This window comes from Mustela nivalis (genome assembly GCF_964662115.1).
Source record: "Mustela nivalis genome assembly, chromosome: 2".
NCBI classification, from domain to species: Eukaryota; Metazoa; Chordata; class Mammalia; order Carnivora; family Mustelidae; genus Mustela; species Mustela nivalis.
Genome location: NC_139021.1, coordinates 28,558,377 through 28,582,634, shown reverse-complemented (window position 1 = coordinate 28,582,634; position 24,258 = coordinate 28,558,377). Strand labels below are relative to the sequence as shown.

General features: G+C 34.9%; 1 protein-coding gene across 1 annotated transcript in view; it reads right to left on the bottom strand.

Moving 5' to 3' along the window:
- The window catches only part of NUDCD1 (NudC domain containing 1), a 78,327-nt gene that overhangs the window by 50,459 nt on the left and 3,610 nt on the right, over positions 1–24,258 (bottom strand). The window contains exons 2-4 of the mRNA XM_082720015.1: positions 14,064–14,218; positions 4,650–4,835; positions 2,897–3,077 (exon numbers count right to left, since the gene is read on the bottom strand). Of these exons, the coding sequence (XP_082576141.1) occupies positions 2,897–3,077; positions 4,650–4,835; positions 14,064–14,218 (522 nt within the window). The remainder of the gene's footprint in view (positions 1–2,896; positions 3,078–4,649; positions 4,836–14,063; positions 14,219–24,258) is intronic.

Sequence of the window (24,258 nt, the reverse complement as noted above, 5' to 3'; positions counted from 1 at the left end):
TAGGCATCTTCTGAAAAGAGCCACACTAAGGATAAAGGAAAGGTATGGTGTGGACTATTTTTCTGCCTATTCTAGCTATTGATAAATGGGTTTCCCTAAAATGAAATGTTTATGGTAGAAATGATTTTTATACACACAGACAGATCTACATGCCAACTGTAATCAAGCATAATGATACTTAATTTTAAAACAGAAAATTTAAGATACAAAATATAAAAGAAGAAAATTAACTGTATCATGAAAACCTCTTGTAAAATAACTGAATTTATTCTCGAAGATAGGTGGGATTTTTTACAGTACTCAAACATTTCAGTTGAGTCCACATCTTTACTTATACTGTTACTCTCTTAAAGTGGGTTGTACTTGTTAACAAGTAAGCTTCACAATGAGTACTCAAAGATCACAACTCAATGTCACATGTTCTAAATGATGATACAATCTGTTCTAAAGTATCTGTCATTTTCCCCTCTAAATCTTCACCTACATTCACTTCATACATATTTAGGAACAGACCTATAAATTTATGAATGAGCTAACATACTTCCTACACAGTAGATGCAAGGCAAAGAAAGATACTACATAGTTTACAGGGTGGCTTTTCCTAATATATGTGCAAGAGAAAATAACAGGTGAATTTCAGTGAACTCCATGATTAAATAAGTTGGGAAATGCCTGATTAAAATTACATTCTCCTTTACTCAAAATTTCTAAATCCTCTAACACGTTTAATGTATAATAGGGATATTATACACCCACATTTTCAAATTTATTTGACCACAAAACATAATTTATCAGATGTTCCACTCAACACAGTTTACAAAAGTACTGCTATGTTCATTAAAAAGAAAAAAGGAAAAGAATAACTATTATATTAATAATACTTGGGGGAGGGTGAAAGGAATGAAACATTAAGAAGAGTAATGAGAGAAAAATTAAGCCATGGGGAGATTCATACTCCTATAATTACAACCTTGGGAGATAAAAAGAAAAGTGAGTCTAATTATATCTGTCCAGTAGAGGCAAGGACATAAAGCGAAGGAAATGCAGGTGGTGAAGCTTGAGCAGAGTGTCACTATACTCAGGTAAGTTACCGTGAACTGAGATACAGCTGCCACAGAACCAGAGAACAGGAGGAAAAGTATGCATCATGATTTCTCTGTAAGTTGTCGAGTTATATCCCTTAATAAAAAATTTAAAGTTTCTCTTATCTAAAGTAGAGATTGGCAAAGTACGGCCAGTGGAGAAAAAGCTTAGTTTATGCATATTTTTATATGGTCTGTGGGCTAACAATGAATTTTATACTTCTCTAAATGACTAAAAGTAATCAAAATAATACTATTTAAATACATGTTAAAGCTATATAAAATTCAAATGTCCATAAATAAAGTATTATTGGAATACAGCTTTTCTCATTTATTTATATCTTATCTGCAGCTACTTTTGGACTACAGTGGCATAACTGAGTTGTTGTGATATAAATTGTATGGTTACCATCTAGACCTGTACAGAAAGTTTTCCAATACCTAAAGTTTTAAGTTGCTATGTTCCTCCAGAAATTAAACTACAACACTGAGAAAAACAAAAAATTATATTAAACGGTTCACAGAAAAAAAAATCTAGGAAGTTTACTCAACTTACTTATAAACTATTCTGTTACACATATATGTATATACACACACAATATGCACACATGTACATGTACAGGTATGTACATATACACATGTTCATTTAAAAATAAAAAGTCCTCTTAGAAAACAGACACTAATAGCCTTTATTGGATTATAATTCACAGTTAACTGTTGAACAATATAAAGGTTAGGGACACCAGTCTTCTGTGTAGTCAAAAATCTGTGTATGACTTTTGACTTCCCCCCAAAATTTAACTACTGTTGATTGGAAGCTTTACTGATAACCAAAACAGTCGATTAACATGTATTTTATATAAGTATTACATACTACATTCTTATAATAAAATAAGTTAAAGAAAGTGTTATTCAGGAAATCATGAATAAATTTGCAGTGCTGTTCTTTGTTTATAAAAAAATAACCACATATACATGGAGCTGCACAGCTCAAACCTCTGTTGTTCAAGGATTAGCTACAATTTAAGATTCATAAATTAAATTAGTAAATTAATAAAAACTAAGAAAAACGGCAGACAGTCATCATGGAAACATGCTCCCTCAGTTCTCAACTACAAAAAAATCCACTTAGTTTTCAAGTAAGAACTAATAAGCAAGGTGAAAAGCAAGGATACACCATTAAATGAATAATAATTGATAAAGGAAAAAAATAACTTCTAATGTCCAAGTTAGAAGCCTGGCACACAGATTCAAATAGACCAAGGGTTTTTTTTTTTTAAAGATGGAAGCATTCTAAGTGAGAAAAACCAGCTGTTTTCCTGAAGGTAGAAACAAACAGCAAAGTTCAATTAGATCTGAAAAAAATCAGTTAAGATTTAAGGAAATAAAGGTATTTGTTTCCATCTAGGTATTTATATTTATTTGATATTTCGATTACACTGTAATTTATAATTTACATTCAACAATATATATAAATCCTTGTTTATGTAATATACACACACAGAAGAATATACTTATGTAGTCTTGTATATATTGAAAATACACACTTAAAATTCTTCTAAGATTATGTAAGAATGTCTTTTATATAAAAAGGCATAATTGGAAGCCTTTATTTCCATAAGTGGAAGCACATTATTATTTTTTCTATAATCCATACCCGAAGAGAAACTATTCATTCCACTAGGTGTCAGGTATTAGAATCACAGCAACGCTACCCAAGAAAAAGTCAACAGCATTTACAGGAACAGCTCTGCATTTCACAATCTACTAAATGGTGCCAACCACTATTCATTCACAATGTCGTTATATTTTACCTTTATTTTTTTTACTGATAGTGACCCATTCCAAAGAAACATAGAACCCACTTCCTTTCATATCCAATTCTTCTTTCTCTATTCGAAGAAGTAAGGTAGTTACTGAATGTTCTTCAGCATTCATCAGTGAGATACTGTGAATTATGATAAAAGGATTCCCAAGCTCTTCATTAAACATAATCTGCAAAAAAAAAAAAAGGTTACACATACAAAAATGTACATATACACAAATGCAGGCGGCACAGAAGGAATGCACAGAATTCTGACAAGACAACAAGTAATTTGTAAATAGAAAAATGAAAAAAAGCCTTTAAATAAAGGTTGCAAGTTCAAATAACATTCTTTGAAGAAAGAACTTTTTTTAAAAAATGCCTATTTGTTTAATAGAGAAAAGTGATCAGTACTCTTGGCTTAAAAACAAGGAAAACGACAGGGTGTCCAAGTAGCATAAAAAGAAGAAAGAGAACTAGAAGCAGGCTCCTAGAAAAGAATTCTACAAAAGAGGCCATGAGCTGGTCAATATTGATTCCTTTATCTCTTCTATTTGTGTATGATTTATTTCTGCTTTGTTCCTCTAGTTTCTGAATATTGTTCATGTTTATGAACATGTGTGCACACATGTGTATGTATGGTTTTTCTTATTGTTTTTGTTACGTTCTTTGTTTAGTTTTTGAATTATTGCAATTTGGTAGTATTCCATTTAATATAACTTAGTAAGAAAGGCAAGCCATTTGGTTCTACAACCTTCTTGGTTTTTCTCAAATAATAAAAACCTGATCTTTGTAGGCATTTGTTGGTCTGATAAAAATATTTCTTAAGATATAAATATATTAAGTTCATATTTCTTTACGCAGAACTAAAAGACCACCCGCTGAGATTCAGACAAGAGCAGTATCACAATACACTTATAACTCCGGGTCATTCTTTCCCACCTTCAAAAACTGTGGCTCTAAAGAAATTAAGTCCTTACTTACTATTATTAAAATTCTAGTCTGCCCCTCAGTTTTAAAAATGTTACCCTGTTTTAAGAAAACTGAAAGGAGCAGCCTGGGTGGCTCAGTCATTAAGTGTCTGCCTGTCTGCCTTCGGCTCAGGTCACTGGGATTGAGCCCAGCATTGGGTTCTTTGCTTTGCCGGAAGTCTGCTTCTCCCTCTCCCACTACCCCTGCTTGTGTTCTTTCTCTTGCTGTGTCTCTCTTTCAAATAAATAAAAATCCTAAGAAAAAGCTAAAATAAAAATAGCATCTTAGAGATTGGCACATTACTATATTTTATAGTATATTCTTCTAAGCAGGGGATACTCTGGTAAACTAGTATTTGACCAAAGGCAACTTACCAGATAGCTAGCATTGTGGTGCCTCAGAAGTATGCTGGGCCCATAAAGATACCAGCAAATGTAACATGAGTAGAGGAGAAAAGATATTCCAGCGTAATTCCTGGCGAACTCTTCATCAAGCAGGAGGCAATACCAATACTTTATTGTACCGCTTTACACATACATAAAGCACTCAGTGGACATTTGCTGAACAAATGAATGCAGTTCTTGACAACTGCCATGACCCCAAATCAAACCAGTTTTGTAAAAGGTATCCATTTATAATTGAATTAAGAAAATCCAAAGCATTTTATTATAAAGATGAAGAAGTCACATGGAAACCACTCCCAGAAAGAGTAATTTCAAAATCACTAAGGTCTAATTTATATATATTTTCAAGACTTTGCTTAAGCCTAAAAAACAAAAACAAAACCGCACCTCCCATTTTTCAGAAGCACTATTTCCACGTTCACCTGTACCAATGAGATATAATCGTCCAGTTCCATCTGACAAGGTAACCCACGTAGAAGATGTGAAATGGACAGATGCACAAAGACGATTGTCACATGCTGTCAGATCTGTGGGAAGTCGAAACACTTCTCGTGGTTTTCCTAAAGCAGTGTCCTAAAAAGAAATGAAACATTATAAGTGAATCCTTCCTTCTCCTTGATCAATATGCATACAGAGTAAGTATCAGTGTAGTGGTTACTCTCTTATTTAAGAAAAGATGCCTAACTCCGCTTCCTTTGAGTATGAGCTTCTAACTAATAAAATATGGCAGAAGTGAGTTTGTGACTTCTCAAGCTTGGTCATAGATAATTCTGTTACATCTTCTATCTTGCTCTCTCTTCTACTGTATTGTGGTACTGTACGTGGTAGACCCAGGTGGGAAGGACATAAGGGTTCCTGACAATACCCAGCACCCGGCGAGCTAACTATCTGAAGGCCCTCCTTGACCCTTCAGATCACTGCTCTCTGGGCTAACATCTTGGCTACAACCTCATAAGAAACACTGACACAGAAACCACCTTGCTAAGCCACTCTGACTTCCAACCCACAAAAACTATGAGATGACGAGTATTTATTGTTTCAAAGCACTAAGTGTTGAAGTAAGATATTACACAGCAAGAAATAACTAATACACTGTAGTAACTTGGTCTTAAGTTTAGACTAAATGATTAGCATTTTTAATGAACTGGAAACACTACATCATGTTCTAAATGCCTCCAAAGACATCCACCTGTGGTATGAAAACAGTACACTTACAGACTATTAACAGCTTAGGTTACTGTTAGCACATTTTTATTGTATCTGTATCCTTAAAATTTGAAATTATAAGATGGACTGCATCATTAAAATGTCTTATAAGAAAATGTATAAAAAGGTCTACATTTCAGGAAATTAACATCTTATATATCAGATATACTCAATTCAATAATTTATTATTGTTGCTAAAGTTTTTGTTTTCAGTTAACAGAGTTTCCTACAAGCCAAAAGTAATTCTTCACTCATGTATTTCATTCTCTGTTCCTAGAATTACTTAGATAAATGCATATATTAACAAAATTTAAGTAAACAAAATGTCCTTACCAGCCACAAGTTTTTTAGTGACCCATGTCTCTTTTCCAAAGCATCTAGTTTAGTTTTCTTTGAAATGGCACCCTTCCTTCTTTTTGTATTCAGATTGTACTGATTAACATAATACTGATTAAATAATAAAAATTTAATGACAAGCACAGCTGGCATAACGTTTTTAAAATGACTACATCTGAGTATTAGTGATGTAAAACTCAACTAGCAGAAATAGCACTGTTATCAGCATAGTACTGAGTAGCCTACTAGCAGTAAACTATGAAGCTTACTGTGGTCTCCAGTCAGTATATTATATGAAGGGAAGAAAGAATATCAGTTACTCCAGTATCAGTGTAGTGGTTACTCTCTTATTTAAGAAAAGATGCCTAACTCCGCTTCCTTTGAGTATGAGCTTCTAACTGATAAAATATGGCAGAAGTGAGTTTGTTAAGCCACTCTGACTTCCAACCTCAATTAAATGGAGGTCAATTAAGAGATATTTTATTGTAGGCTGATGTCTATGTAGGTGTTCAGAACATGATGTATTTCCAATTAGTGAGAAATAAATGGGAGTGGTCAACAAATGCTATTGGGATACTAGAGATGGGGGAAAAATTGTTCTTTCCCTCACAGCACACACAAAACTTCCACATTCCAGATAGATTAATAATCTAAATGTTTTAAAGAAAAAGTAAGATAATATGGTTAGAAGATTAATCACATTTTAATTTCAGGGTGGAGAAAGTCTTCCTGTGAAAAATAAAAGACACGTATAAGACAGGTAGAAAAATATTTGCCACAAAAATAACATAGGACCACTATCTATAGCATATAAAGAACCTTAGCAACTCAACAAGAAATACATGACTATCCAAAAAAATGTTTAAATGGGTAAAGACATATATAGGAAAACTATGGCTAAAAAAAATTAACCAGAAAAAATAAAATCACCTAACACAAGCCCAATCCTATAATAAATCCTTTCTAACATCCTCTTACTAAACACTTGGTTCCCCATGGTGTAGACTCTCCTCTATTGTAAAATTAAGAAATCCAACTTGTTCAACTATACATGGGTACCCAGCATCTTTGTCTGGAGAGCAATGATGAAGGATGATTAATTGTTAAATATCCATCCTTTGGAATACCAAATAACTGTTAAATATATGGAAGTGGATTTATAATACTGACATAAGAAGATCTTCAAAATAATAACTGAAAAAAAAAAGATCCAAAATACGTACAGTATGAATCCATATATACTGAAACAACAAACTGTTGTGATATGACAGCAGAGTAAGGTATACACAGACACATGCTGGTATGTTAACAGTGTTGACCACCAGAATGGGAAAAAGATAGCAGTGTAAATGGCAGTAGGGAAGACTTAAGGGGAAGCTTTCCATTTTTGCTTCAAATATATTGCTTCTTTTTCTTTACACTGAGCAATTTATGTGTAATATAAATAGTTTAAAAGATATTAATGGGATAAAATAAATGGGACTTCTTCCTCAAAACAGTTGTTCCAAAAAGTTTCCCTGTGGTCTCCCCCACTACATGCCCTTCATTGATTCTAATCTAGTGAACCACTTGTTACGACAAATGCAGGACTTAATAAACTTGTTAAATCACTATGGTTCATTTCAAATACAATTATGAATGTGTTTTTAAGCTACTTTATTTTAAATACAAGGTCAGTTTAATTATAAGATAAATAATTTTGATATCCAATAAAATGATTAAGATACTCAAGTATATACATGTAAAACTAAAAATTAAATTAAAATACAAAAGAAAACAGTGTCTCTCTTATTTAAGTTAAATGATAGTTTAAGTGAAAGTGACCTGAATGTTCCTAATTTTTGAAATCTAATTCTCAAAGGGTACATTTAATTTTAAAATGGACTGTATGCAATAATACTTTCTTCTGTATATCTTAGAATATTAAATTATTTCTGAATAACCTCTACTGACAGTTTTACAAAGTGTCCTCATAATAATGCTTTATGATTTTGCCATCTATGTCTTTGTCCCACCCAATCATTTTCTTCTTCCAGACAAAATAAGAGGTTAATGTAACTGTTCAAAGCGCTGAAAATAGTTCTGCAGTAACATTTCACAGCTGAATTACAAAAGAAAACTGCAGTGATGAATGGAACATTTACTGAATAACTACAATGTACAAGCACCGTACAAATAAGTGCTCTGATTTTTTACCATCTCATTTAACAATTACAAAATCCTATGAAGTTGAAATCATTATGCACACTTTGAGAGATAAAGAGCTCTGTTCAAAAAACTTAAATCATTTGTCTAGAACTCCATTGTTAAGAAAATGGCAGGGCTAAGATTCAAATCCTAACTGACCCCACTCCAGAAGCTGATGGTCTCTTCTGTATTTTGAAAGAAAAGAAAACTACCTTTTTCCTTTCTCTTTTTTTGCTAAAGCTTTAAGAAATGATGTTTTATTAAGTGGAATTTGAGTAATGTGTCTATATAAAATAAAACTTTTAATAATTCATTAAATACATAACAGTTCAAATAACTTACTCCTCCTTTCTTTTTTTCTTTAACCAGGTAAATAGCTGGCTCCATATTAATAAATGCAACTATAGAAAATAAGGTCAGATTCAGGTCTAGAGATGCTAGTTTGTAGATACTGGCATGCAACTCAGCTAGACTAACAAGCAGTTGCCGTGTGTTACTCAAACTTGGCCTCACAAATGTGGACTTCACACAGAATCCAGTAACTCTCCTCTCATTTTTAAGTGTAACTTGAGGCACCATGAGATGACACACTTCTTTAAGAGAAACAAACTAGTTTTTCAGATAAATGGGAAAATGTTATAACAGAATTCCTTAAATATTAAGAAACAAAACATATTATTTTAAAAGAAGCCCTAATACCCTAATAAAATGACAAATAAGAATTAAATTTGAAAATATTTTTTTTGCTTTCCTAAGGCATTTTCTGCTTCCTAAAAAGCACTTACTCTCCACTGACATTTCTTTAAGAATTATAAACTGACAAAATAAACTGACTTCATAGAATGCCTCTATAAACCTGTGTGTTGAACTGCTGCCATCTGCTGGCTCCTGACAGAAATCTCAAGGTCTGACAATGTGTGGATTTCCTTTCTTGGCCCTACTGCCTTCTCTTTGCCCACAATAGTATTTAATATGCTTTTAACAGGGTGGGAGTATTTGTAAATGAGCCACAGCAAAAGAACCTCTCTGAGATATGTACATGTGTGCCTTTGACTCAGGGGGAAAAATCAGACAATAAAATGGCAATATTAGAACAACCTTTCTGCTTTAAAACAAAAGCCAATGTGTAACCAGTGGCCAACAATCTCTACCTGCCCCCAACACAGAAGTTCAAACAACAGGTCAGTTTCCTATGTTGCTTATCAGAAAAACAGAAATAAGTATGATATTCTTCTGCACTGCAGGGGCAGAGTTTCTCAAAACTTGGTCACTGGACCAGGAGCAAAATCATATGCAATCCTTGATAAAATGCAGATTCCCAGACCATGACCAACCCTGACATACTGAATCCAAATCTTTAAAAACCATAATCTGAAATTAGTTTTTATCAATTACTCCAAGTGATTCTGATGTGCAATACAGTTTGAAAACCAAAGGCGAAAACTGAACTAAGCAAAACAAATTAAATAAATAAATAAATAAAATAGGGGTGCCTGGGTGGGTGGCTCAGTGGGTTAAAGCCTCTGCCTTCAGCTCAGGTCATCATCCCAGGGTCCTAGGATTGAGCCCCGCATCAGGCTCTTGCTCGGCAGTGAGCCTGCTTCCTCCTCTTTCCCTCTCTGCCTGCCTCTCTGCCTACTTGTGTTCTCTGTCAAATAAATAAATAAAATGTTTCTAAATAAATAAATAATAAAATAACATAACCCCAGACATGGTTCTTTAAAAAACAAAATAATAATGAAAATACCCTTCTAAAGTTTGATTAAGGAAAAGGAGAAAATATAGAGAAAGGAAAAAGAGAGAGGAGATAATCTTGAGAGCATAAAACGTGCAAATTACAGGAACAAATTTGAAAAGAATAAGAAGAAATGAATAATTTTCCCTAGCAAAAAAGTATATTATAAAATGACCAAAGAAACTGTTTAACTAAACCAATTACCAAAGAATCAGCTGGATAAGTAATTAGAAGACTTATCACTGAAAACAACAAAAGAATATATAATAAAATGGGTTCAAACAGGATCTTTATTTAACATATAAGGAAAGGGTTATTCTAGTCCTAAACTGTTCGAATTCCAGAAAGTTCTCCAATTCCTTTAAGGAAGTGAGTAAAACATTAATGAAAATCTGACATATCACCACAAACAAAATGAACAGTATTAAGTTATAAAAAATAAATATAAATATATTATGCATATATAAAATATATGTTAATTAACTTCATGTTATCAGTAAGCTATTCTGGTCAACAGTAAGCTATTAAGTTTTGGGAATCAAAAGTTGTACTTTTCTACTGCAAATTTTTGATTGTGCAATGAGGGAGGAGGGGTTTAGTGCTCAGATTCCCAGTATTGTTCAAGAGTCAACTGTCATTCATATTCTGCGTGAATTAATAAATTAGAAGAAACTTTATTTTGTATGCTGTAGCATTCCCAGTGCCTATGACAATGTGTAACATATAGTAAATATTCACTAAATATTTTGAAGGTCAAGTGAATAGTATAAATTAGACTTTGACTTTGGCTCTATAACTCAGTATTAGAGAATTTCCAGATTTTAGATTTGTCTTCCCAAACAAAATATAACAGAATCTAAAAAATGGACATGTATAGTCATATAAAGATAATATACTGCACATGTATGCATATAGGGCATTTAGCTTCTATGTACACAGTATCCAAATAGGCAGTGCAGATAGAGTGTACGTGTATATTATGTCTTTAATGAGCCCATAGGTAAATAGACTAAACTAAATAAGAAACTATAACTCGTTATTCTAAGATGTCCCTAGAAGTCAGAGAATAGGTCAGAAATAGGGATCAAAAACACTAGTCTCTGCCCTTATTCCATGTCAAATAAGTTATCTTGATAAAATTATATTGTATTTCCTGTAAAAACTTTCCAATAGAAAACTGTGTTGACCAGTTCACAATGCTTATAGTATTTCAAATGTTGTCATTAAACTTTCCTTCCACATTTCCAATCAATCTTATGATTTAAATTGGTTATAGTATTCCAAATCGTGATTACTAACGAGTGAACTGATAAAACCAAGCTGCTGGCCCAAAACCATGACCCTACCCACACCCGTCTCCCAGCCAAGCACAGTTAGTACTAAAATGAATCAAAGAATCCATCTTTCTTTTTAACATTTTTTAACATTTCTCTTCGCCTAGCACAGAATACCATGACTGCTCCTCCCTCCCTTGAAGACCTGGCCTATACCCACCTTGCAGTCCTCCTCTCCGACCACAGCCTGCGTACTGTTTAGGTCCTTCCATGCACACTCCGTGTTTTAGCAAATCAAGCTAGAGTACCTGTAGTGCACACACATGCCTGTGGAAGTTTGCTGAATGTGCCTCTCAAATCCAGTGCAGACATAGCTGCCTCAATCTGCACAGCAAACTAACTGATCTTTCAAAATTCTGTTAAAGTGACATCTCTTCTGAAACTTCTCTGAACACTTCATCTTTCAACATTTATCATTTCTTTCTCCATACTATGTTTATATCTTATCCCTCCTTCCAATGTTACATGTTATCAATTTATTTGTCTATGTGGCCACAAAGCACATAAAGCACATAACAGCATTTAATAAACATCTGAAGAAAAGTAAATACTTATTCACTAAAATTATCTCACCAAACCAAAGACTCACATCTGAGCCTGAAGATGAAATAATAAGAGAAAAATCCTATCAAGAAAAGCCTGGCTAGCTCAATTGGTTAAGCGACCGGCTCTTGATTTCTGCTGAGGTCATGATCTCAGGGTCCTGGGATCAGGCCCCATTTACGGCTCTCTGCTCAGCAGGAGTCTGCTTGAGGAGTGTCTCTCTCCCTCTGACCCTCATCATACACACATGCTTGCTATCAAATAAATTAAAAAATCTAAAAAAGAGAGAGAGAATGCGAAAAAGAATGCAAAGCCAACTCCAAAGGATAAGAACATGCTTTAAACAGCTGTTATTATTTCAATAAACATACTGACCACGCCTTCTGTGGGATGGCAGGATTATAGAAATGTAAAAAAAACCCAGGGCCTAGCCCAAGGGTTGGCAAACTACACTCAATGACCTAAATCTGGACAATGTCATTTTTAAAAATGAAGTTTTATTGGAATGCAGTCACACTCATTGATTTACATAGTGTCTAATGCCGTTTTCTTTTTTTTGAAGATTTTATTTATTTATATGAGAGAGAAAGGGAGAGAGAGCATGAGAGGCGAGAAGGTCAGAGGGAGAAGCAGACCCCTATGGAGCCGGGAGCCCGATATGGGACTTGATCCTGCGACTCCGGGATCATGACCTGACTTGAAGGCAGTCACTTAACCAACTGAGCCACCCAGATGCCCTCTAATGCTGTTTTCATACCACAACAGCAAAACCGACCAGTCATGACATAAGACTGTCTAGACTACAAACCCTAAAATATTAATAATCTGGCCCTGTGCAGGAAAGGTCTGCCAACCCTTGGCCTAGAAGGAATTCAAAGTACACACAAATGTGAGGCCAATGGTTTGGATATTCCTGGAGGCAATGAGGGAGGATGTCAGGGAAAGCTTACTAGATGCGATGGGGCTTAAGTCTAACTGCCATATGACCCGGTCATTCCTCTTTCCTGTATTTATCCAAAGAAAATAAAAACACTAACTTGAAAAGATTTATTTACCCCTATGTTCACTGAATTATCATTTACAATAGCCAAAATATTAAAACAAACAAAAAAACACCTATGTCCATCAATATATGAATGGATAAAGAAAATGCATTTTATAAAATTTTCTAAAATTTTATTTAGCCATAAAAAGGAATGAAATCCTGCAACTAAAACAACATGGATGCACCCTGAGGGCTTCAGGCCAAGTGAAATAAGTCAGAGAAAGACAAATACCATATGATTTCATTTATATGTAGAATCTTAAATAAAAACCAGACTGATACTTCTGAAGAGGCAATGTAGAACTGTGCTAGAAGGAGCCGGGAATACTCAGGAAGCTATTATTATTCTGACCGTTTAAAGCAAATACACTAACAATCTATTGTGGAATTTATAACATGAAGTAAAGTACAGGACAAAAATAGCCTGAAGGGTATAAGAGAAATAAGAGGTAATATATTATTGTTACATTTTTATAGTAAAATATTAATTAGAGGAAGACTATAAGTTAAGGACGAATACTATAAAATCTATATTATCCATTAAAATAATAATACAGAAGGGTTTAGATAAAAGCCAAGAGAAAATTAAATGGAATTTTAAGAAAATTTGCTTAATCCAAAAACAAGAAGGAACAGAGATAAAGAAAAAAAGAACAGATGGGACAAGCTGAAAAGACAGCAAAATGGTAACATAAACCCAATGATATTAGTAATTACATTAAATATAAATGTATCAAGCCCTTCAATTAAAGGACAGATTGTCATGCTAGATACAAAACAAGACCCAACTACATGCTCTTTACAAGAGACGTACTTTAATAATAACAACACTGTCATGTCAGGATGGCTGAGCGGTCTAAGGCATCAGGCTCAAAACAACAATACTGATAAACTGAAAGAAAAAGGGTAGAAAAAGATATATATTACTAACAAACAAAAAAGCCAGCACGACTGCATTAATACCAGGAGATTTCAAGACAAAAATCATTCCCAGAGTCTAGAGATGGAGGGGCATTTCATAATGCTAAAAGAATAAATCCATAGCAGACAAAATGTCCATACCCCAATTAACACAATTAAAAATACAAAAAAGCAAGAACTAAAGGAAAAATAGACAAATCCATTGTCATAGTCAGGACTAAGACTTCATCTTAGAAAAAACAGACATGAACAGTTATACCAATATTAATCTATAAAACCCATCAGAGTAGTTGCTCATTGGTGGGAGTGGAGTGGACTACTTAAGTATAACAGGAATAAAGGCAACAATTAAAACTAAATTAAACAGAATAGAGTTTTATATAGATTAATGATAGGAATGATTCTATATATAAAAAATGTGTATACCTCAATTCTCTCAATGAAAATTAAGAATCAGATTTACTGGAAAATCCCATTATAGATATTTTTCTTACCAGCATTACTGTTAAATTCATAACTCTTCCAAGGTTATCAATGTAGTAGACACTGTCCTGATACCATGAATCACAGTGTAGGTAATTATACATTCCAAAAGCATGCATGTGTTCCAGTGTATATTGATCATCTCGAAGTTTTACTTCTGCCACAGCTGAAATATAAGAAAAATAAACATCACAAATTTTGTCTCAAGATTATTTCTTTCTGCAGGATGTTTACAAGGTGAGGAAATCACAGAATGCTAATCACAAAGGCCTTTGGGACAAATTCACTATATTATTCATTCTAAAACAATTTCTAGGCACTGCGCATAGAGGATAAACAGTAAACAAAACTGAACCATCCCTGACAGTAGCTATAAGAGAGACAGGGCTTTTCATGCCATTACCTTTTCTTTTAGGCACCTCTTCCTTGCAATTAAGAATTAAAAAGCAGATAATTCTAAAATTTAAGATCTCCTGTCTTTTGGGCAAATATTACATCTATTTTAGAGAGAATTTTTACAGTTTTTAAAATGCTTTTACCTCAAAACAACATGGGACCAGGGAAAGATACAAACCATAAGAGACTCTTAATCTCAGGAAGCAAACTGAGGGTTGCTGGAGGGTGGGGATAGGGAGAGGGTGACTGGGTTATGGATACTGGGAAGGGTATGTGCTATGGTGAGTGCCGTGAATTGTGTAAGACTGATGAGTCACAGACCTGTACCCCTGAGGCAAATAATATTATGGGTTAATTTTAAAAAGTGCTTTTACCTTTATTATATCTCTTTCCTTTCTTAACACACATTAAGAAATAATGAGAATTTTTTATTATTTCATTATACAATTATGGAAACAAAGGTAAGCACAAATGGTGATTTCTCCAATGTTTTCTCACATCTCTCCTAAGGGTACAGAACAAAATAGTCTACCTGGAATAGAAACAAGGTTTCCTAGTTAAAGAACACGGTTTCCCACTAGGGCATGAGTGAGTTCCATAATTTTATTTTTACTTTTTTCCACTTATATTGTGGTGTAGCTAGCATATACCATTGTATAAGTTTAAGGTTGTAGAACATAATGACTTGTTGTACGAACATATTGTGAAATGATTACCGCAGTAAATTACTGAACACATCCATCACCTCACATATGTTTTTGTGATGAGAACTTTTAAGATCTACTTTCTTAGCTACTTCCATAATTATTTTTTAAGTATTTATTTATTTGGCAGAGAGAGAGCAAGAGAACCCCTGAGTGCACACAGAAGTAGAGAGAACAGCAGGCAGAGCGAGAAGCTGGCTCCCTGCTGAGCAGAGAGCACAACTAGGGCTTGATCCCAAGACCCTGGGATCATGACCTGAGCCGAAGGCAGACGCTTAACTGATTGAGACACTCAGGCACACCTACTTCCTTAATTTTAATCTATAAAATGTGATCTCTGCTTCCTCTCTTTCTTCCCTCATCCGCAGAAAGGAACCCTTATAGCTCAGGCTGCCCATGATTTAGAATTAATTTCTGCTGATGGGAAATATTTAAGGAAACTATGCTGGGCCAATACCTTACCTTAATACAAAACTCAACTTACTGTAAATAAAAAATTTAAAAATAAAAACAACAGAAAATTCAAACTTACTGTATTCCAATTTTTTTCCATACTGTTTATTGGTTCCTACTTCTATACCTGCCTTCAGCCCTGGCTGACTTACATTCATTCACTGATTTATTCGGCAATATTTTAATAGACACCATTGATACAATGATGAGCAAAAAGCACAGAATCTATCTTCTTACCACTTATGATTCAGTGAGAAAATGAACATTAGTTAAATAATCACAAAAGTAAATATATAATGAAACTGTAATAAATGGTGAGAAGAAAAATTACCAGGTACCATGAGAATAAATAACACTGGGCACTGGTCTGTGGAGTAGGGGAACTGATGAAAGATTTCAGAAATTTAAGCCAAGCTAGTAAGGATAAAGTTAGCTCATGAAGGAATATATCTACACACACACACACACACACACACACACAGAGGCAGAAGGAAAAGCAGGCAAAGTAGGAGGAAAAACATGTGTTCAAAGAACCAAAAGAAGGCCAAACTGGCCGAAATACATAGCACCATGGAGATCTGTATAAGAAAAGGCTTCAGACAATGGATCATGAAAGGCCCTGTCTTCAACAATAAAGTTAATGTAATGGATTTAAGTTTCTAAGCAGGAGAGTAAAGTTCAGATTTGAATTTATAAAAGATTACTTACAACTATAGTATGTAAAGCAGACTGAAGCAAAGCAAGGTAAAATCCAGTGTAAATATTAATAAAAGGAAAGCTCACTAAAAATACAGTGGAGAGGCTAGCGGGGGGAACCCTACTATCCAACATCATTTATAGGAAGTACTGTTAATTACCGACCCCAACAGAAGAATATCCAATAGGAGAGAATCACCAATTACAGACTCTAACAGGAAGAAGATGTACACTAAATGCATCTCCTACAAGAAATGGCACTATTCCTGCAAGTCATTTAATGAGAAATCAACATTACCCTGTACTCCTGCTCTTCAGTTGATTTTCATTCCAAACAACCCTTCCCAACTTCCTCATTCTTCTCCATAAAATAACATTCCTCTCTTTTGTTTGCTGGGCTTGCCTAAGGTTTTCCTATGGCTTGTATGTCCCGAATTGCAATTCTCTGATATCCCCAAGTAACTCCACTGTTGATAAAATAACTTGGCTGTTTTATTTTTATGGTTAACACATTAGAAAGTTATTGCAGTCATCTTGGTAAAGGATGACTCATTGAAGTTTGGAGGCATCTCAGAGGTAAAATCATAACTTTATCATGGATCTGATGAAGGTTGAGGTAGCTGCTATTTATAATTTAAGAAAATATTTATTTTATAAGGAACACTTAGAAATACATATTCCACTGATTAGGAGGGAAACAATCAATTCTTGGTTTTCTAGCACCACAGTGTGGATGAAACTCAATACTGCAAGACATATGCATGGTAACATAATGACCCAAAGTAATAATATTAGAGGAAGATATGACAAATACATTTTCTTCAAATTTGTGCCAAAGACCCGGAGCAATCCCAAACAAGCCAGAGACTTCTTAGCCTTATTACAATATCTCATCTGTGAACATAAGGTTCTAGAAAATCATTATTAGGTGACCATAATACAGTCTGTATTCTGTTGTTGCATTTGGACAAGATAATTTACTAAGTTATTAGGACACAGAAATGAGCATAGGGTATATTACATACTTAATAATTTATAAAAGCTTGTTAGTGTATAGAAAAAGCTGTGTCTGGCCTCAAATGAAAAAGTAAAAACTATCATTGCATTTTTTCATGTTAACCATCTAGAGTTTATAAAAGGAGAGGCAGAACAACTGAAAGGAAAAAGCAGTGTTCACAAAGTAATAAACTTAATCACTAGCAGAGCTGCTCTTCAATAGAGTGTCCTAAGAAAGAAGGCAGAGAAAAAGGAGTCTCGAATTTCCGCTGGAATCTTGGAAAAGGTGGAAGAAGGGGAACCTCTTTAACAGAGGGCTAAGAAGCCAGAGTAGTAAATATTTTATTATTTAATATTATCTTGCATTGGAAATAAAAGAGCTTTGCTAAACAAAAACCTTTCTTGGGGCACCTGGATGGCTCAGTCATTAAGCATCTGCCTTCTGCTGGGGTCATGATCCCAGTTCCTGGGATCAAGTCCCACATCAGGGCCCCTTCTCAGCGGGAAGCCTGCTTCTCCCTCTCCCACTCCCCCTGCTTGTATTCCTTCTCTTGCTGTCCCTCTATCAATAAATAAAATCTTAAAAAAAAAAAAAAAAACCTTTCTCTACTAGTCTTTTTAAAAGAACTTAGGACCCAACAATAAGAAAATCTCCCTTAATCTTCACCTAGATTTCTCATAAAACATGTATGTAACTTGAAAAACCTATAGCTTCTCATTCACAATTTATTTACTGAATGTCTATTACATGTACTGTGCTTGGGAATGGGCATACACTGGTTAATATAAAACAGACATGATCCTTATAATGGTGTTAACAATGGTTACAATTACTGCTTCTTGTCCTTTCAAAATATACTGTTACGTTGAGCCACGTGAAACTGCCAATATTCAACTCTTTCAACACTGATTAAATATGATTTGTTCTAATACCTATATAAGTAGAGCTCGTAGTTTTAAAAAAGCAGGGATAGAAACAAAGAACATTAAGACATTAACTTGCATTACAAAGGCCACTTCTTAGACAATTTATCTTCTAATAATAAGTCTTTTCACTTAGTTACTGAGTTCTCTATTTGTGTAAAAAGATGTAAAAAAAAGAGTACAGCCCCATCTCCCTTATCTGCAAGGGATATGTCCTAAGATCCCCAGAGAATGCCTGAAACCACAGATCGTGCTAGCCCTATATATACTTTTTTCTTATACATACATACTTATCAATAATAAAGTTTAATTTAGAAATTAGGCCTAATAAGAAATTAACAGTAACTAATAATAAAATAGAACAATTACAGTAAAACCCTGTCATAAAAGTTACACGAATGTGGCCTCTCTCTCTCAAATACTGTACTCACCCTTCTTCCAGTGATAATGTGAGAGAATGAAATGCCTATGTGATGAGATGAAGTGAGGGGAATGACGGGGGCACTGTGATGCTAGACTACTACCAATCTTCTGACAATACGCCAGAAGGAGGATCACCTGCTTCTACATGGCAGCTGACATGGGTAACTGAAACTGCAGACAGTGAAACTGAAACTGGATAAGGTGAAACTACTGCACAAGTCCACGCTAAGAGCTCTGAAGTAAGATTTACGGAACATAACAGAACTAGAATTCAGAGCATTGCTCCCACTAACCTATTTTATACAATGCTTCTGCACAAATTAACATAGTCATCTACCTCTCTTCCTCATATTTTCTTTTTTATTTTTTTAAAGATTTTATTTATTTATTTGACACAGAGAGAGCACAAGTAGGCAGAGAGAGAGAGAGAGAGAGGAGGAAGCAGGCTCCCCGCTGAGCAGAGAGCCCGACGCGGGACTCGATCCCAGGACCCTGAGATCATGACCCGAGCCGAAGGCAGAGGCTCAACCCACTGAGCCACCCAGGCGCCCCCTCATATTTTCTACCCTAAGAGCAGATATGAATTTTAGAGTAAACACTACATAAATCTAATGGTTACATAGCTCTTCTTCCCTTTACTCTGACTACAGGCTAAACCTTCACCAGCTTTTACTCTCCCTCCCCTGAAGTAAAGAGTCCAGAGACCACATAGATCAGAAAAAGCATGAGCTTTGGAGTCAGCTTTGCCACTGTCAAGTAGTTTTATTGTAACTAGCCTTTCTACCCTATCTCCACATCTGTAATAAAAATTAATAATACTTGTCCTATAAAATTATTGATAAGCTTAACCTTAAACCATGTAAAATATTTGCTGTATTACACATAAGAAAAAGTTTTGATTTCTCTTCTCCTGTCCAAGGTTAATTCTCACATATTCCATTCTCTCCTACTTCTTCTAGATTAAGAGGGAAGTTTGGCACTCACACAAGGCTGGGAACTATGACTGTTCCCAATAGTGAGAATGGAGAAAACACCTAATTCATGGGATAATGGGTAAAGTACACAGAAAACTTTTGTATCAGTAGTGAGACAAACTGAACACTGCTCCAGACCAGCCTAACATATCATAAAACACTAAATGGAACTTAATCTGTTTCCAGTAACTCAACTGCATCCCAGAATAAAGCGGATGAAGCTTGTAAGAATTCAAATCTGTCCTATGGCCAAAACCATAAAGTTCACAATTTCTAGCATCAATCAAATATTACTATTCATATAGAGGGAAAAAACCCAAAATCCACAAAGAAGAGAATAATCAATCAACAGCTCAACATAACTGACAGGTAAGTTATAATTAGCAGAACAGAACATTGAAAGTTATTAAAGTGCGTTCCATATGCTCAAAACAATAGACACGAAAAACATAAAAAGAAACTACAATATCCGTGATGAAAAATACATGTAATGGGATTAATAACAGGTTAGACATTGTAAAAGAAAAGATTAGTGAAGGTAAAGGCATGAAAATAAAAATTATCCAAAATAAAACATGGGGGAAAAAAGAACAGAAAAACACACACAAATCAAGAGCACTGATGAGCTGGGATCAATTTCCAGCAATCTAAAAATGGGCAACTGGATTCCTAAAAAAACAAAAACAAAAGTGAAAGAGAATGGCTGAACACTTTCCAAACTGGAGAACTATAAACCCACGGATCTAGACAGACCAACAAAACTCAAAGCACAAGACTCATGAAGAAAACCACACCAAGGCACAACATAATCAAACTGCTCAAAACCAATGTAAAAGAGAAAAAAGACATGTCATGTATAAAAGAATGGATACTAGAAAAAGCAGATTTCCATCAGAAACAATAAAAGCAAGAAGACAGTGAGGCAACATCTTTAAAATATAGCTGACCTTAGAATGACACAAGGTTTAGGAGCACTGACCGGTATACATTAAAAAATCCACCTGTATCTTTTGACTCTCCATAAACCAGAAATCTCACCAATAACACAATTAACACATATTCTGTATATATATTATATACTGTGTTCTTACAATAAAATAAGCTAGAAAAAAGTGCTAATAAGATAATCATAAGGAAGAGAAAACATATTCATGGTCTGTACCATATTTATTAAAAAAAAAAATCCAAGTGGACCTGCATATTTTAAACCCTTATTATTCAAGGATCAAATGTACTGAAAACAAAAAAGGTATCAACCTAGAATCCTACACATGCCAAAAATGTCTTTTGAAAACATAAATATAATAGCATAAAGGCCAGAAAAAAAGAAACGGAAGTATACTATTATAGGGTCTTATATTACAAGTTAAGTAGTGTAACATTATTTCAATGTATCATGAAATAAGTTAAAGATTCATACCCTTAACCCGAAAGGAACTAGTAAAATAACAAAGGGTTATAGCTAATAAACCAACAAATGTGACAAAAATGATTTCATAAGAAAATACTCAATCCAGGGGCACCTGGGTGGCTCAGTGCGCTAAGCCTCTGCCTTCAGCTCAGGTCATGATTTCAGGGACCTGGGAGCGAGCCCCGCATCGGGCTCTCTGCTCAGTGGGGAGCCTGCTTCCAGCTCTCTCTCTGCCTGCTACTCTACCTACTTGTGATCTCTCTCTCTATGTAAATAAATAAAAATTAAAAGAAAATAACTATGCAGAAATGTCTGTTCATGTCCTCTGCCCATTTCTTGATTGGATTATTGTTGTTCTGCAAAGAAGACATCCGGATGGCCAACAGACACATGAAAAAGTGTTCCATATCACTCGGCATCAGGGAAATACAAATAAAAACCACAATGAGATATCACCTCACACCAGTCAGAATGGCTAAAATCAACAAGTCAGGAAATGACAGATGCTGGCGAGGATGCGGAGAAAGGGGAACCCTCCTACACTGTTGGTGGGAATGCAAGCTCCTTGCAACCACTCTGGAAAACAGCATGGAGCTTCCTCAAAATGTTGAAAATAGAACTGCCCTATGACCCAGCAATTGCACTACTGGGTATTTACCCTAAAGATACAAACGTAATGATCCAAAGGGGCACATGCACCCGAATGTTTATAGCAGCAATGTCCACAATAGCCAAACTATGGAAAGAACCTAGATGTCCATCAACAGATGAATGGATCAAGAAGATGTGGTATATATACACAATGGAATACTATGCAGCCATCAAAAGAAATGAAATCTTGCCATTTGTGACAATATGGATGGAACTAGAGCATATCATGCTTAGCAAAGTAAGTCAAGCAGAGAAAGACAACTATCATATGATCTCCCTGATATGAGGAAGTGGTGATGCAACATGGGGGCTTAAGTGGGTAGGAGAAGAATCAATGAAACAAGATGGGATTGGGAGGGAGACAAACCATAAGTGACTCTTAATCTCACAAAACAAACTGAGGGTTGCTGGGGGAGGGGAGTTGGAAGAAGGGGGGTGGGGTTATGGACATTGGGGAGGGTATGTGCTTTGGTGAGTGCTGTGAAGTGTGTAAACCTGGCGATTCACAGACCTGTACCCCTGGGGATAAAAATGTATGTTTATAAAAAATTAAAAATTAAAAAAAAAAGAAAAGAATCTAAAAGAACATTAAAAAATGAAAATGAAAAATTTCTTTTAAATTTTAAAGAAAACGGAAAATTTTGTTTTCCCAAACACTAGATAGGACAAAACAGAATACCAGTCGCAAGATGAAAGACCCAAACTAACAAAATCAATAATCACATCAAATGTAAACAGTCTAATTAAAAGGCAGAGATTGTCAGGTTGAATAAAAAAGCAAGACTCAACTATTTCTGCCAATAAAAAATACATGTTAAATACTAAAACACAAACAGGTCAAAACTTAAAAGATGGAAATAAATAAATACACACACTATGATAACACTTAGCAAAAGAAAGCCTGAGTGACTATTTTAGTATCAGGTAGGTTTCAGAGCAAAGAATATCACCAAGAATAAAGGTTATTTTTTGAATGATAAAGGTGTCAATTTATTAAGAGGGCAAAATATTACTGTTTATGCAACATAACAGAGGTTTTTTTGTTGTTGTTTGTTTTTTTTAGGATTTTATTTATTTATTTGAGAGAGAGAAAACCAGTGTGAGAACAAGTGGGATGAGGGGCAGGGGAGAACAGGGAGCCTGATGTGGGGCTAGATCCCAGAACTCTGGGATCATGACCTGAGCCTGACTGACTCAGTTAGGCTTAACTGACTGAGCTTCCCAGGCGCCTCCATAACAGAGCTTTAGAATAGATGAAGCAAAAATGACAGAACTGCAAGGGAAAAGAGAAAAATCCACAATGAAAGAGATTTCGACATCCTTCTCCCACACAAGCACGAACTAAAAGTAATTATGCTGAGTAACAGCGAGACAAAAAAGAGTACATACTGTGTAATTCCATGTATATAAAACCCTCGAGAATGCAAGCTGATCTATCATGACAAAAAGCACAGCAGTAGTTGCTTAGGGACTTGAAGTGGGTATGCGGAGGAACGGAGGGCTAGTCACAAAGGCCACAGGAAGTTTTGAGGATGAGAGCTAAATTTAATATCTTGATTATAGTGAGGACTTCAATGATTGTGTATTTACGTCTGGCAACCTGTACACTTAAATACGTGCAGTTTATTGTCAATTATCCCAATAAACCTATTTAATCTGCATGTGTGATATAAAATCATCTATTATTCACCAGGCATGCTCCAGGCCTAGAAGTAAAGCACTGAAAGATGGACACTGGAACCATCCATAACAAAACCAACAGTTTTAAAAGAGAAAACAGAAACCAAATGCTACAAAGTATGATAAAGTTTATGACCAGGCACAGTAGTAAAGCAGACTACAGATTCTAATTTGTACAGATTCTGTAGGATAGATTCTAACTACATTTCCACAGTGAAGAGTAAGTATGGGGGAAAAAAATATGTTGACAATCCTTAACTTAAATTGGTTCAACTTGGGATTTTTCAACTTTGCAATGATGCCAAAACAATACATACTCAGTAGAAACTGCACTTCTGAATTTTGATTTTTTCCCAGGCCAATGATCATGCAGTAGGGTATTACTGGTGATGCTGGGCCATGGCAGCAAGGTACAGCTCCCAGTCAGGCACATGACTAGTCATGAAGGTAAACAAACCATTCACTTAAAACCATTCTGTACCCATACAACAATTCTGTTTTTTACTTTGTATTCAATAAATTCCATGAGATTCAACACTGTAGTATAAGCTAGACTTCGTGTTAGATGATTCTGCCCAACTCTAGGCTACAGCAAGTGTTCTGAGCACACTTAAGGTAGGCCAGGCTAATTTATGATGTTAGGTAGATCAGATGTATTAAATGCATTTTTCAATTTAAGAAAGATTTGTCTTGACATAACCCCACTGTAAGTGAAGGAAGAAGACCTGTATAAGTTAAATGTCTAGAATTGGAATTGTTGGTTCAAAGGGCAATTACAGTTTTATGAAAAAGGGGTTTTTGCTTAATTCTTTGGAATACACAAATTGACAGTTATTTTTTATGTGGCAAAGGGAACTTCAGAACAATTTACTAACATTATTTAAAACAAGAGGATACA